At 40.4% G+C, this 16,246-nt stretch overlaps 1 protein-coding gene across 2 annotated transcripts in view; it reads right to left on the reverse strand.

Annotated features, from left to right (window-relative positions):
- Window positions 1-16,246, reverse strand: part of tmeff2a (transmembrane protein with EGF-like and two follistatin-like domains 2a) — a 130,675-nt gene that overhangs the window by 79,145 nt on the left and 35,284 nt on the right. For both annotated transcript variants that reach the window (XR_009769566.1, XM_061692110.1), the window contains exon 3: window positions 1,529-1,658. Coding sequence is in view for 1 of the 2 variants with exons in the window: in XM_061692110.1 (XP_061548094.1) it covers window positions 1,529-1,658 (130 nt within the window). In the remaining variant the exon portion in view is untranslated. The remainder of the gene's footprint in view (window positions 1-1,528; window positions 1,659-16,246) is intronic.

A 16,246-nucleotide genomic window follows, 5' to 3' on the forward strand; every position in this document is an offset into this window, starting at 1 on the left:
CTGTATGCGCCTGTAACCAATGCCATCATTATGTTTTGCAACAATTGGTTTGTGATAGGCTTGAGACAGCAATCTGCTCTTACCGATCATGAGATGTATCATGACTTACACCTTGGCAATGAGACCTTATTGTAGGCCATCAATTAGGACTGAACCAGCTGATATTCATTTGCACTGACAAGGGGCTGGATTGCTGTTTGATGGATGGATTTTAGGTGTTGTCTTGGGTTTCCATGCCTTTTTCCACCTCCCTTTCTTCATGTGTTCGTTACTTTTAACCTGTGACATTTCACATTTTTTTTAAATTTATCAGCTTATTTGTTCTACTTTCTTTGTATGTATGGATTACATGGGTTGTTCCCACCATGAAATTTTCAGGTCAATAGCACCTTTGGAAGCATATTTAGTGAGAAAAATGGTGACGTGTTAAATATCTATTTCAGCCGCTGTATATATGAAAATATATTTTTATTTTGTTGGCAAAATGACTCAAAAGAACTCGAAACTGAAAGTGTAGGACTTGCGACTTGACTCTGGACTTTAGGGCAAAGACTTTAAACTTACTTGCAAAGCAATGACTTGTTCCCACCTCTGCTCACTAGTAGTGGGACTTTGTAAAAGAATATTCTAAATTAGTAATCTAGAGTCTTTGTAATGAATGAATTTACAAAATACCACAGTTCAATCAAACATTTAATGCCAATGACAATATTCACATGGCTCTAACTCTTAAATTTAGGTTGGTGAGATTCAAGATTTGAAAGAACTCTTCATCAACTCAAGTACTTTCATCCAGGCATTAGCTGTTGCTGCTTGAAGCTCCCGATTAAGCTCTGTCTTCTACCCGAGGGCTGAAGTCTGGGATACCTGCATTTCAGGACTAATATGGCGTATCACTCTGCCACATGATCAGACGACACAGACTCTGGTTGTGATTTTATCTACATTTCTACCTTTTTGTTAATGTGCAACTACTGTACAATGCTACACTAGGTACCGTATGATTATTTTTGTTTGCCAGAGTCAGAACAGTGGTGATTTTAAGTGGCCTTACAGCACTCGAGGACTATTTAAAGTAAAAATTCTAATGCAAACCGTTCGACACAAAATTTTATTATTTCTGCATAGGTCGACTGTTCGCAGCTCCCGGGACAGTGGTGCTATTTTGTTGGTGACCCCTGGCCTAAAATGTCTTTTTTGCACATGGAAGGCCTTAAAAACTGTCAGTAGCAATGACAAACCCCCCAAAACGGTGGCACAATTAGCGACAAATGTAGCAATGCTAATGCAGTGCAGTTTGCACCAAGGAACACAGGCAGATCAAACATGGCACCAATACTATGCTATAATGGATTACACTATTTGTTTTACATTACTGTCATGTTGTTCTTGTCCAGAAGCTTTACATGTGCTTATACTTCATCACATCATGAGTTACATTCGCGTACTGTACAATTTTATCCTTGTGTAAGCATGAGAGACTTCTTGCTTACATCGACTGAAAAAGCGCTAAAATAAATTTACTTACCCACAGGACAGGCGCCCTCCGACAGAATAAGCACTTCAGACTGCTGCTTGCAGGCGTCTCTACGCAGAAAACACTCATTCTGGTAGTTTTGATTGTTGGAGCCGCAAACTGGAGCATAGTCATTGTTGCACTGGAGATGGGGAAAAAGGGAGATTCTTTTTTGTTAAGGTAATCTCAATTTAACAAAAAAAAAATCAAGTAATCTTTGTAGAATAGTAATGATGGTTGTTGAGAGCTTTATGGGTAAGAAGAGAAGTTTGATTTGAATATGATTGGGAATGGGGAGCCAATGAAGTTTTTGGAGGATAGAGATGAGTAATGTGGTCGCGGGAATGGGTATGAGTGAGGAAGCGGACGGTGGAGTTCTGGATGGGCTGGCGTTAATTGTGGAGATTGGCAGTGGTGCTATAAAAGATGCTGTTGCAGTGGTCAAGATGGGAAGTGATGAAAGTATGAATCAGGATTTTGGCAGCAGTGAAAGAGTTTATGATAATAAATAAATAAAAACAGAATACAATGATTTGCAAATCATGTTCGACCTATATTTAATTGAATGCACTACAAACACAACATATTTAATGTTCAAACTGATAAACTTTATTGTTTTTAGCAAATAACCATGAACCTAGAATTTTATGGCTGCAACACGTTTCAAAAAAGCTGGGATGGGGTCATGTTTACCACTGTGTTACATCACCTTTTCTTTTAAAATCATTCAATAAACGTTTGGGAATTGAGGACACTAATTGTTGAAGCTTTGTAGGTGGATTTTTTTCCCATTCTTGCTTGATGTACAGCTTCAGCTGTTCAACAGTCTGGGGACTCCGTTGTCGTATTTTACGCTTCATAATACACCACACATTTTCAATGGGAGACAGGTCTGGACTGCAGGCATTGTCTTGCTGGAATAAGCAGCAGCGTCCATGAAAAAGACGTTGCTTGGATGGCAGCATATATTTCTCCAAATCTTGTATGTACCTTTCAGCATTAATGGTGCATTCACAGATGTGTAAGTTACCCATGCCATTGGCACTAACACAGCCCCATTCCATCACAGATGCTGGCTTTTGAACTTTGCCTCCATAACAGTCCGGATGGTTCTTTTCCTCTTTGGCCCGGAGGACACGATGTCCACAATTTCCAAAAACAATTTGAAATGTGGACTCGTCGGACCACATAAAACTTTTCCACTTTGCATCAGTCCATCTTGAGCTCGGGCCCAGAGAAGCCGGCGGCGTTTCTGGGTGTTGTTGATAAATGTCTTTTGCTTTGCATAGTAGAGTTTCAAGTTGCACTTACGGATGTAGCGCCGAAACTGTATTTACTGACATTGGTTTTCTGAAGTGTTCCTGAGCCCATGTGGTGATATGCTTTACACATTGATGTCAGTTTTTGATGCAGTGCCGCATGAGGGATCGAAGGTCACGGGCATTCAACGTTGGTTTTCGGCCTTGCCGCTTACATGCAGTGATTTCTCCAGATTCTCTGAACCTTTTGATGTTATTATGGACCGTAGATGATGAAATCCCTAAATTCCTTGCAATTGTACGTTGAGGAACATTGTCCTTAAACTGTTCGACTATTTTCTCACGCACTTGTTCACAAAGAGGTGAACCTCGCCCCATCTTGGCTGTTAATGACAATTCAGGGAAGCTCCTTTTATACCCAATCATGGGATCCACCTGTTCCCAATTAGCCTGTTCACCTGTGGGATGTTCCAAACAGGTGTTTGACGAGCATTCCTCAACTTTCTCAGTCTTTTTTTGCCACCTGTCCCATAATTTTTTGGAACGTGTTGCAGCCATAAAATTCTAAGTTAATGATTATTTGCTAAAAACAATAAGTTTAATCAGTTTGAACATTCAATATCTTGCCTTTGTAGTGTATTCAATTAAATATAGGTTGAACATGATTTGCAAATCATTGTATTCTGTTTTTATTTATGTTTAACACAACGTCCCAACTTCATTGGAATTGGGGTTTTCAGTGGTGCAGAACTACACTATATAAAGTAACAGTGTTTTCACTGAACATTGTCATCTTTTTAAATGACAAGTTTGAGATACAGCTCCTACAATGGATATAATTAGGATGCGCAACCTAAAGTTGTGTTTATACTGTCCAGTATGTATGCAGCCATGATATGAATATGAACAACATAAAACATTACTTGAGGGTCGCAAGACAGAGAGCATTTACTGGTTGGAAGGCTTGCACATAGCAAATTATCACAGTCTGTTCTTCTTCTTTTAAGCAAACACAAAATATGCTTCTCATTACCAGTTTCTGCTTTCCTTTCCAGTCACAAAAACCACACTGTTTTAGACTGAGGCCCAAGAGTTAGAACATGCAGATCTGTTTGGCCTGGTCTGTCCTTTTTCATAATAATTTGTTTTCAGGTTTTAGGCAACCGTGGAGAAAACGGGATGGAGGTGCGACACGGTGGGGGTGAGATGGGCAAACGTGACAGGACATTATAGGTGTCAGTACTAATTCATCAAATTAAGCGATTTAGAGGCATTGTTTATCTTAAGGCGGCACGGTGATTGACTGGTTAGAGTGTCTGCCTCACAGTTCTGAGGACTTGGGTTCCATCCCGGGCCCCGCCTGTGTGGAGTTTGCATGTTCTCCCCGTACCAGCGTGGGTTTTATCCGAGCACTCCGCTTTCCTCCCACATCCCAAAAACATGCGTGGTAGGTTAATTGACAACTAAAAATTCCCCATAGGTGTGAATGTGAGTGCGAATGGTTGTTTGTTTGTATGTGCCCTCTGATTGGATGGATGGATGCTTTTACTTTGGATAATTATTAACATTTTTGCCTTTTTCAGATTCAAACTAGTAACTTGATCTTAATCAATTGATGGAAAAAAAATAATTGTCAGTTTAATCTATTCTGAAATAAATTGTTATTTGCAGCAGTATTATGAATAACCTGTAATTAACAAGTAGTTGAACCTGAAGCAGCCTACAAACAAATGTCCCTAGTTGGAAATGCAGTCGTACAGAATGACTACAATAATATTATATTGCATATTTTTTCTCTATGTGCACTAGGAAGGCAGCGCTATACCCTGTGAGGAAGGGGTGCAATGAGTAGCAAATACAGGACAGGATATAATGAAATAGGATAGTACAGGAGCAGTGAGGAAGGCAGTGCCAAATCTTGTCAAGAAGGGTCACAATGAGTAATAGTTACGATGAGACAGGACAGGAAGGGACAGGGCAGGAGTAGTGAACCAAGCAGTGCTACATCCGTTGAGGAAAGGATGCAACGTGTAGCCCATAGGACAGGAGGGTACAGGACAGGAACAGTGAGCCAGGTTGTGCTGTACAGTAATGTCAGTATCTCATTCTCCTAACATTGGTTCACTGGAGCAGTTGCAGGTTAAGTGACTCGCTGGACTGGAGATCTGTTCATTTCATTTCCCCACATGGGCTGTTGCCTCTGTGGAAGCTTGGAATTTTTCATATGACTGATGACACTATTCTGCATCTCTATTTTGTTTTTCTATTTCATATATCTGGGTGGAAATTTCTCACAGGCAAGATATTAATATGATTTGATATTGATCCGACACTGCAACGCTGCATGAATAACACGTGATAATTTGGCAGAAAAATGTTCCAGACTGTTTGCCAGGATTAGAATGGTTATCAGCGGTTAAAGAGAAAAATGTAACTTCATAGTCAAGGACCATGGCATGATTAAATGTAACATAGAAGAAGAATATCGCAGTGAATAAACTCTCTGGTTATGACGTTGCTGGAACATCAAGGCCTATTGGAGGGTTCCCACTGGAAAGAGACTCTGGATTGTCTCTGTCTGCACTTATGGGCCTTTTAAACTTCTAAGGTACTGACATGAAATCTGTTATCTCTGGGTCAAATTGTCTGTCTTTTCCTCCACATGTCATTACATGGTTCTCATGAAAGCTCTGTGCTGGAATTTTACACACCAACAGCATTCCAAAACCCCAACCAACTTTAACAATAGTCTCTGAACATAATCTGTAAAGAAAACATTTCAGAACCATGTTTCCTGATATTTAGTTTCTTTTTAATAAAATGTCACCAAATCATAGAGGTTTATTAGCTCCACTCTATGCGCTGAAATGATCAATCTGTCCTCTTTCGGCTCATAGATGTTTGTTTGGTTTAAGGGACCATATACATGGCGACACGTTAAGCATTTCCGGAGGAAAGGTCATGAGTTTCTGCTCTCAATATATCTGATGGAAAAATAACTTCCTCCATTAAATGTGTGATAACCTTGGCTTGTGTAATAGGTATATTCAATGGTTCGGTGCTGTTACTTTTCATGGTCAAATCGCATCAAAAGTGTTTACTTTGTAAAGGGGAGAAGATAGCGCCTCGGGTCAACAATGTGCTACGCTCTGTTCAGCGATTCATCTCGGATTTGAGTTTTAACACATTTCCCGAGTGACCCAGCAATACAAAGGAGATGGAAAGTTGTTATTCACTAAATCAATCTCACCATCACAATTAATACACGAGTCGGTAGCTATCCAAGGTCACTCCCCGCTCCGCGATGATTGGCTCGGCTGGTCAAGCTAGCCATCAACCCGCTCCTGTCATGAAGCGCTCATCACGGGGATCGGGAAACTCTCGAGCCATGATCCTGCCAGTAGTATATGCTAATCCTTATTATTATTCTATTATTGGTTGGGTTTATGTTTTCATAGCCCAATTTTAGCTGTATCTGCACAATACAATGACAATAAAGGCTTTCTACTCTATGTTCAATCTTTATATACAACATTTTGTTTTGGTGCGGTTGTTTTTTAAAGTGCTCTATAATATATTTGAAAAGTTGGTTTGAGAGTTTAGGGTCTCAAAAATTTAGACATCCAAGTCTAAGTACAACGGGCCTGTACAGTGAAATTGCAAATAGCTCACTAATTTTGAGCACTTCACCATTACTTGGATACCAGTAGCAGTTATAAAGCTAATACATCATTCACAGTCAAATTAAGTAATTCCAGCAGACAGAGAGTGAACTTTGAGTTTGATGCTGTCATTGTTGTCACTGTGGGTTTACCTGCCGACAGGAAGTTAACATGACACCTTATCCCAAATGTGGAAGTGCAAAGCGTCCATCGTCTGTTTTGGCACCTCTAAACGTTTAAGTCTTTGTACAGCTAACAAACTCAAGGACAGCTACTAAATGCCAAATTGTGAATATGCAAATTTAACATGTGACTAAGCAAGATTGTATGGCTTGATTTATGACCAGCTTAAACCATTGTAATGTAATGACTTGACGTAACTTGCTTGAAATTTAGTGGAAACCTTCGCAGAGATTTTTTCCCACAGTAACTTGGGACTTGCTTGAGACTTAGAGGTTGAGTCTTGAGACTTACACCATATGTGGTTTACTTCGACCTCTGCAGAATACTAAGAGGAGCCAGTGACAAAAGTGGTTACTCTCGGAATTGCTAAATACAGTATTTAGATAATTACAATTTAAAACATTAATGTGGTTCATTGGTTTAATCCCTAATTATCTCACATCCAAAAATATTAATAAATTAAATATTAAGAAGTTTGGAATTATATTATTTTGGTTATATTGAGTGATTGGCCTATACCGTGTATCAGATTAGCCACCACACAAATAAGCACGCTTGCGTGCACACGACCAGGACACAAAGGGGAAAGGCAAACACAAGCATCGATTCAGAACCCCCGGAGCATCATAACGATCAATTGTGAACACTGTTTTCAAGCGGCACGGCGGCAGGAAAAACACGAGATGAACTGCACAACAAAAGACACTAAAAGCAGTAGGAGGAGTGGAAGGAGGGAAAGCAAAACAGCCCACTTGCGTCTGATAAAAGCGACTGGGTGCAGGAAGGCGCAAGGCTGGAGGGAAGACAAGTACAACGGAAAAAACGCTGTGCAAAATTGGGCTGAGGGGAGCAAAGTCGGAGGGAAGGGAGACAGAAGAATAAAGGCTAATGAAAGACAAAGAGAATATCAAATGTGTGCTGCAGGAGGCCAGAAAGAGCGAGAGAATCTGGCTCAACAAACTTGGCATGATAAAAAAAGCACCACGAGGCCCAAGGCATGCAGGAGAACAAAAAAAAACCAGAAACAGAGCATCATGAAGAAGAAAAAATGGGGCCACAGAACGAGATAGAAAATCGGCTCAGAAGGAGAGTAGAAAAGAACGAAAGACATGGCAACCCCACAAAGACGCTGGGAATAGCTTACTGCAGGGCTCGCGTTTTTCTGCTAGCCTTCGCCGGCTCACGCGCTCTCCCATCTGGCTCGGGCTGCTCTTAACCTGAAGATAGGCGCTCCATGCCAGGCGTGATGCAACGCAAGGGAAAGCTGCCCAAAAGAACCCCACGTGAGTCTTTTAAGACTCTCTTGCAAAAATAAAATAATTCCACCACCATCTCATCCCTTGATCTACACCGGTATTTGGCTTGCAAAGTGTGCCAAAGGAGAAGTGTTGGGATTTTTTTCAAACTGGGCCAAGACAGGAGCTTGCTCATGTGTGCTCTTGTGGCTACTTCGACACGTTGTTTGGTGTATCCTTTTAAGCAAACATAAACAGAAGGACTGTCAACAAACACAATTCAATACAGTAATTACTAGGGCTGGGTATTGTTGAGAACCTCACAATTCGATTCAATTTTGATTCTTTAGGTTGAGATTCAATTCGATTTTGACTATTAGAGTTTTGATTCAATTCAATAGTGATTTAAATGCTTTGATGTAGTAAGAAGTACAAATACATAATAAGACGGACGACTTGTTGACAATTCTTAAAGATTTATTCCCATACTCGCAAAAATATGTGGTATGTTACCTCACATTTTTGAGCAATTACTGTAAGCATCGGAAAATGAAATTGTGAACAATAACAAATGTAAAAAAAAAAAACAGGACAGGTCTATATACAATGAAAAAGTAAAGTGCATGTAAACTTAAATTGTATTTATTTCCTCTTGGAAATACCAATGAAGATACAAATTCTGACAGCTTACAAAGACCTTACTTTTGTCTATTTCCTATGTTTCACATGAATAAAAGTGTCCCCCACTGGCCAGGAGGTGAATCGATTCAGATTTGCTGAATTGATACTGAATTTGGGGAGGGGATTATTGCAATGCATCAATTAATCAATATTTTTACACACCCCTTTTTATTTTTACAGCTCCTCATCTTGACTTTTATCATTTTTGTTTGTGTTTAGCAATGTGTCCTCTGCCTGCGCCATACACGAGGATCTGCAATGGACGGCACAATGGAGGTTGCTTGTTCTTCTTGTTCTTTTGTGGGGTTTTTCCAAAACCATGCATGTTAAGTTACTTGAATAATGTATATTTTCCATAGGTGCATGGAGGGCAATGTTTTTCTATATGTGCCCTACGATTGACTGGCAACCAGTCCAGGGTGTACCTCGCTTTTCGCCCAAAATCATCTTCTGCCCATCGCACACCGGGCGACGTGGCCAAAACCAACTGGAGTGGACCATCGCAAAAAAACGATAGTTGGCGACTCACACACAAACATTGAGCGATTTGATCATTAGGTGCGCTGCGTCGGAAAACTGTGACCTTGTATCGGGTTTTGAGGTTCAGTATGCAGTACATTGTACTGTATCACTTTTATTAAATTATAAAACATTTTTCTTTTAACAATATCGTGGTAACACCTACCACTGTGACCATTTCCATTCATGATAATCATTCATGACGTGAAATGTCCATACTATTTTGTCTCTAATGCTTGGTAATCCTTTTTGTCTGTTTGTTTGTTTAGATTCAGTTGTGTTCATTGTTCTGATTGCTGCTGGCATAGCCTCGCCTTGTATTGTTGTACGTATATGCAAATTCCTACCAGCTCTTGGCTCACCTGCCCATCTCGCGCTTTCTCGCCATACACAAAAGCGTACCTGCACGCATGCCCTTGCCTGCTCTCTGCTATTCCTCACAAATACCATTGACCTTGTTATCACGGTATTCATTAAGCTGCCCTTTGTTCCCAGTCTTTGTTCTCCTTGTCTGTGTTCTGCGTACGGACCCCAATGTAGTCAGTGCACACAATACGAAAATAGAAACAAAGGTGTCCGTGTAATAGTCTGTGTCAGAAGCTTCTGAGTCTTTGATTGCTGCATTTTTCTTGATGGCTACAGAACATTGATTTCTTTTTTGGTTGTCATCTGATAGCCTTTATCGTACAAGTGAGAGTTTTGTGATGGAAAGGGTGCATGTATGCACTGTTCTCCCAAATGGTTTGAAAACAGAGAGCGTAGCTGCTTGTCAAGCAAGCGCTTTGGAGCTGACTTTAGCCTAGTGTATGATCTGATCAAGACTTAATGGATGTGACAGATGCCGTGGATGTTCAATCATCAGACCACCCTTTAAAAATGTCAGCCTTTTTTACCTCAAGTAGTTTCTATCAATACCATTAGGTTTACAAATCCATCAGAAGAATCACAACAGCCTATATATGTACTGTAGCAAATATTTTTGACTGATGTGACAGTAGGACAATCAGATCAACCACCCTGGTCTTTACATAATCTGATTTTAACAATAGCATTGTGGTAGAAAAACCTAGTTATTTTTGAACACTCATTTATAACAGTGATATGAATGAAAGGAGAAAGAAAAACACGTTTAGAAAAACAACAGCATGAGGATGAAACGGTTTACCAGGTGTGGCCAAGTATCCCTGACTTCAAACTTTAAGTAACAGACAGAGCTCAGTCTGGAACCTCAAGTCGGAACAGCTAACGCATGGATAACACGCTTGAATAAAAAGTCATTTCAATTTTGACAATGGCCAACTTGAATTCATGAGTTAGACCCTTGAGAATATTGTCAGCTCAAAATGGAGCTTGAAATTAGAGCACCGCGGCTTGGTCGATGAAGGATATATAAAATGTGCTTATGGAGAGTGGCTATAGGAAGCAATACTTCCAATATGATATCACATTTATGGGAGTGGCACCCATCACTTAAAAAAAATCAAGGTAACGTTTATTATGTTACTGTAACGCTCCGTTGAAATGAACGTTTGCAACCAGCTACGAGAGTTAGCGTGTTTACATTTGGTCCCATGCCAACTTTAGTGTCAAATTTTTATTTGATTGAATAAGATGAGGTGGCACGGTGGCCGACTGGTTAGAGCGTCAGCCTCACAGTTCTGAGGACCAGGGTTCAATCCCCGGCCCCGCCTGTGTGGAGTTTGCATGTTCTCCCCGTGCCTGTGTGGGTTTTCTCTGGGCACTCCAGTTTCCTCCCACATCCCAAAAACATGCATTAATTGGAGATTCTAAATTACTGTAGGTGTGAATGTGAGTGCGAATGGTTGTTTGTTTATGTGTGCCCTGCGATTGGCTGGCAACCAGTTCAGTGTGTAGCCCGCCTCCTGCCCGATGATAGCTGGGATAGGCTCCAGCACGCCCGCGACTCTAGTGAGGAGAAGCGGCTCAAAAAAGGGATGGATGGATGGATAAATAAGATGAATTATTTATTTATTTATTTTTAAAAGCCTCTAATTAGGTTCATGTTTTAAGAGGCGAACCACTTTTCAAAATGCCAGTCATATTTGGTGAGGTTTTTGAAAATTCACTTGTGAGTGATGTTGTTCAGGTTGGAAATTTTTTATGTTTTGCAGCGACAATAAAACATGTGGTACATGTATCTGTGATTCTTTTGTTTTGTTTACATTTCATTTAGTACTGATAATGCTGAAACTTATTTTGGTCATGATAATCACATGAAATTTCAATGATACTTGCCGGGTTATTAGTACTACTTCCACTTCTAATATTTTTACTACTACTACTAAGGCATACTTATGACTCCTCATTCCAGAACTGAACAATGCTAATTAACCTCACTTACACAACACAAGATTGCGAATTAACTTTACAAACATTGGCTCATGCAATTTTGTGTGCAGGAAGGCACAAGGCACTTCTTCAGCAATGTTGTGCATCTTTGTGTGCGAAAATGGGGAATTAGACAGCGGGGAATTGACACAGGGCAGGAGAATTTGATCTTCCATAATTCTCTCCAGACAGGGAAGTGGGGGTGATTGGTCAGGGCCATATGGCATGGCCTTATGCGCCTGCTGGCTGAGGAACTCTAAAAGGCGCACACATAAGCACACACGCGCACACATCGATCCACACTTTTGCCATGACAAAACCTGTCCAACCGCATGGTTACTTCTCTAAGAACATGGCAGGTGAAGAAGATGCACTAACACAGCTGCTTGCTCCGCTAGTGGCTACGCTGCGTGCTTTGTTGTATATCCTTGAGGCACACTATGTCATATCCTTTTGCATGAATTATGTCATTTGATTTCTTCATCGAGTCTCCTGCAGGGGCTGCTGTGGTTCTACCTCCCATTAACAAGTTTGGATAGGTAATATTTATAGATTAGATTGTAGCCAAGACCTGTTGTTTCTCTTCATACAGAGCACATCCATGGACACAAAATAGTCGAATCACAGCATTAGTGGACAGGAAAATTCAGTTGCAATCACCGCACAAAACAGAGGACCTGAACTCTCAATGATGTGGGTCAAAAGCAGCAAGTAGCTGCATTGTGTTTCTAACCAAACACCAGTCCACAGGGGTGGACGACGGAGGATGAGACTAAAGCAAAAAAAAGGAAGCAGTTACTGTATGGGGAGAATGTTTTGTGTAAAATGAGTGAAAAAGGGAAATCGCAGAGCAGCAAACGGTGTTTCAAATACAGCTTTGGGATGAAGAGAGCTGCAGGTAAAACACAAGTGATAAAATATGGAGATTTGTGCCAAAAAGAATCACACAAAACGTTTTAAATCGCAAACAAAAAACAAGACTATCAAACAAAACTGCTTGAATTGCAAGCAAAAAAAATAAAACATTGAGATATAATTTAACTCAAGCAAAGATATTTGCGTGCACGCTTCCTGAATTTTTGCTCACGTTCCAATCTGTACACGTGTGCCTGCCACTGTGGGGGACCCGACTGGACCATCCGCCAACATCCCCCGGATTCACGGCTGTGGTGTCCTTGAGCAAGACACTGATACCCTGAAATGCTCCCCGGCCGCTTCAGCTGCCCCCTGCTCCAGTGTGTTCCACTAACATGTGTATGTGTTCACTGTGATGGGTAAACTGCAGAGAACAAATTTCGTTTGCATGCATGCATGTTCATGACAATAAAGGTGATTCTACTTCTTCTTCTCCCTGACTTTGTGCTCACTTCCAATATTTGTGCGTGCGTTGCCTGACTTTGCGTTTCCTTTTTCGGACAAATCTCACTGGATTTATGAGGAATGCGTCCTCCTTGGCTAATTCGGTTTGAGTGACAGCTAATGCCCCGTATTATTATTATTATTTTTTTTTCATGTCACACTGAGTGAGCAGAGTCAGCGACAAGAATGCAAGATTCAATTTACGATCACCTTAAGGAAGTGTAAGTATCTGTCATATACAGTATATTGTCAATGTTGTACTACAAAGAAGTGATGTTGTAACATTATGCCAGTAACATGTTAGAAGCGCACAGCCACAGTTTATCAACAATTTAGCAGCTAATAACCGTTAGCTATATTGCTAACGTTAGCTCCAATACTGACTTGTCTGTACTGTATAATATACGGCAACACTTATTTATCAATTTATGGTGACCTGAGACTTACATCACTGAATAAAATGAAATACATAACTACTACGGCTTAAAGACAGCACAAATCCTAAATAACTTCGAGCTTGATTACATACAATATCTACTTTTAAAGTTAGCCACTCTTTCTTCCTAGGTGTTGACAAGAAGAAAATAATTACAGATTATGACAGTTTTCCTTTCTATAATCTTGGGGCTTATGTCAATATTAAGTGATTTTGAATGAACTTTCTAACAAAATACGAGAGTTGGAATTTGAAAAAAAACAATTGCCGACTGGTTAGAGCGTCTGCCTCACTGTTCGGAGGATCCCGGCCCTTCAATCCCCGGCCCCGCCTGTGTGGAGTTCGCATGTTCTCCCCTTTCCTGGGTGCGTTTTCTCCGGGCACTCTGGTTTCCTCCCACATCCCAAAGACATGCGTGGTAGGTTGATTGAAGACTCTAAATTGCCCGTAGGTGTGAATGTGTGCACGAATGATTGTTTGTTTATATGTGGCCTGCGATTGGCTGGCGACCAGTTCAGGGTGTACCCCGCCTCTCGCCCGAAGATAGCTGGGATAGGCTCCAGCACGCCTGTGACCCTTGTGAGGATAAGGCAGTACAGAAAATGAATGGATGGATGGACAATTGCTTCACACCAAAATGGCTGACCTACTGTTTCATTTCAGACATGAGTCCTGGAGACTTTATCGTGTGTCCTATTATGACATAAATGTCCATTCCATGTTGATTGGTGAAACTGGTGTCCGGGCCTGATTATATTTTTTATTTTTTTTGGACATTACATAACAAAGTACAACGCTAAAATTCAGCCAAAATGGTTGCTTCAAACCAAAATGGCTGACCTCCTGTTAAGTTTGAGGCGTGGATCCATGAGACTTTTTTGTGCGTTCTTTTAGGATATACATGTCCACCCAATTTCATGTTTATTGCTGAAACCAGTGTCTGGGGCTGTTTTTTCTAACTTTGTAATTCAGTGCAAACCTGAAATTAATGCAAAATGTTTGCTTTGAACCAAAATTGTTGATTTCCTATTTAATTTGAGCCACGAGTCCTTGAGACTTTTTCGTGCGTCCTGTTGTGATAGAAATTTCCCCCTATTTGTGGGCCATGGTGTAGTCAACATGAAAGCCAAGAGCTGTCTATGAGTGAAAAACAAGCAATTTTACATACACATTTTACCAGGACACATGTGCTTGCAAAAATTTGTGAGTTTTCTGGCATTTTGAGCCCCAAGGAAAAATTTAAAAAAGGTGCTCAATTTGTCTGGAAGGATTCAAATAAGCACCACCATTCCATTAAAGAAAGCAAAGTAACACTTTGGAATAGTGAGGAAAAGAAAACCGCACTAGTATAAGACAAGGGAGTGGAGCGACTCGTAGTGAAGGCGAGCACACGCATGGAAGCATGACCATGTGTGGCGGAGGGAACGAGCGTGCCGTTTCAAGAGGTTAGAACTCCGCGAAACGGCAGCAAGTGCAAACATGACAACATATCACACTCCGTAAGTGAAAACACACATCACTTTTTTACCCATCTGACGCAGCCTTCCTGCTTTTGCCCAAACTGCATGCTGTGAGCACACAAATATCAATCAAATTGGAAAGAACACAACTGTCTCTATGTCTTATAATAAACAGCCATACGCCCGGAAGAAGTTCACATGACTCTGATGTTTTACTAATCTGTGGGTATGTGCCTCAAAGAAGAAGCTACTGGAGACCCAGAGCTCATTAGTACACATACATAATTATAAATCCCGGCAACTGTGGGGCGACACATGCTCAAACTCGCCGAGAAGGAGCCGACAACGAGCAGCAGATTTATACGCACTTTGGCGTTGCGCGAAACTTTTGGCTTCATACTGTGGGAATTTTTAGAAGCGTCGGGGACATAAGATGCTTAACAAAACACAGAGTCGATGTAACCATAACAGAGGACTTGTGTTATCACAAAATAATTAAAGCTTCTACAAACTTCCTCAGTCATATTCGAATGACTGTTATTACCGTCATCCAGAATTTAGGTTACAATGGCCTTCTGTGTCTTGTAATGAAATGTGCTTGTGGGTATTTGTTTCCAAAAAAGTACAGTAAAATTTTTTGTGCTCTGTCTGAAAAGCCCTAAGATGCCACAAAATGTTTCCAAAACACTGAGAGTCAAGCTTTGTATGTCAAGGAGGACTTAGGTTTAGCCTGGGTTGTTAGTGCAAGGTATGGCGTGTCTTGGTCGCCAGTGCATTTTTCAAAATCAAATCATTGGTAAGCAGGGGCGGTATCTGATATGGGCGACATGGGCAGCCGCCAGCCAGCGGGGTGCACTCGATGGCCTTCGTACAGGGCGCCATTTGGTCCTCTGACGGTAAGCTATTTATTTCTAAGGCTAATGTTGTAAAATGTGTTTGGAATTATATTTAAGTGTTTTGGAATCCTAGTTTGTCATATTTTTATGGTTTACACAACTGACATAGACAATTAACATTTTTGGGGTCATCAATATGCTCTGTACACCTATTTTCCGGTAATGTCAGTCTAATGAGCGATTGGCAATTGAAAATAGAAAGAACAAATGATACAAAAAATGGCAGATTATTCATAATTCAAAAATCTGGCTCATTTGTCTTTTGTGTTAGATTTTTAAAAATGAGCTAGGATAGGCTCCAGCACGCCCGCGACCCTAGTGAGAAGAAGTATAAAAGAAAATGGATGGATGGATAATAATAACAAAAATAAAATAATAATCATAATAATAATAATAATGTATTTATTATATAATGTAATTACATATATATAGCCGTGCTTTTCTTAGCACTCAAATGTTTTTGTATTATTTGTAAATTAATATCCACATTTAGATACACGGATGGATGGATGGATTCTATTGCCAATTGAAATAGGAAAGAATGACAGACATACGGATTAGATTGCGCCAACATAAGCGGAATTGATTTTGAAACCTGTACAGATATCACATCAATATGGAGTCCATTGAAAAATTTAATAAACAGTAAATGTTTATTTCTGTGAGTTATCGAGAAGCCAAGGATAGATGA

Source organism: Phycodurus eques, chromosome 12 (assembly GCF_024500275.1).
Source record: "Phycodurus eques isolate BA_2022a chromosome 12, UOR_Pequ_1.1, whole genome shotgun sequence".
NCBI classification, from domain to species: Eukaryota; Metazoa; Chordata; class Actinopteri; order Syngnathiformes; family Syngnathidae; genus Phycodurus; species Phycodurus eques.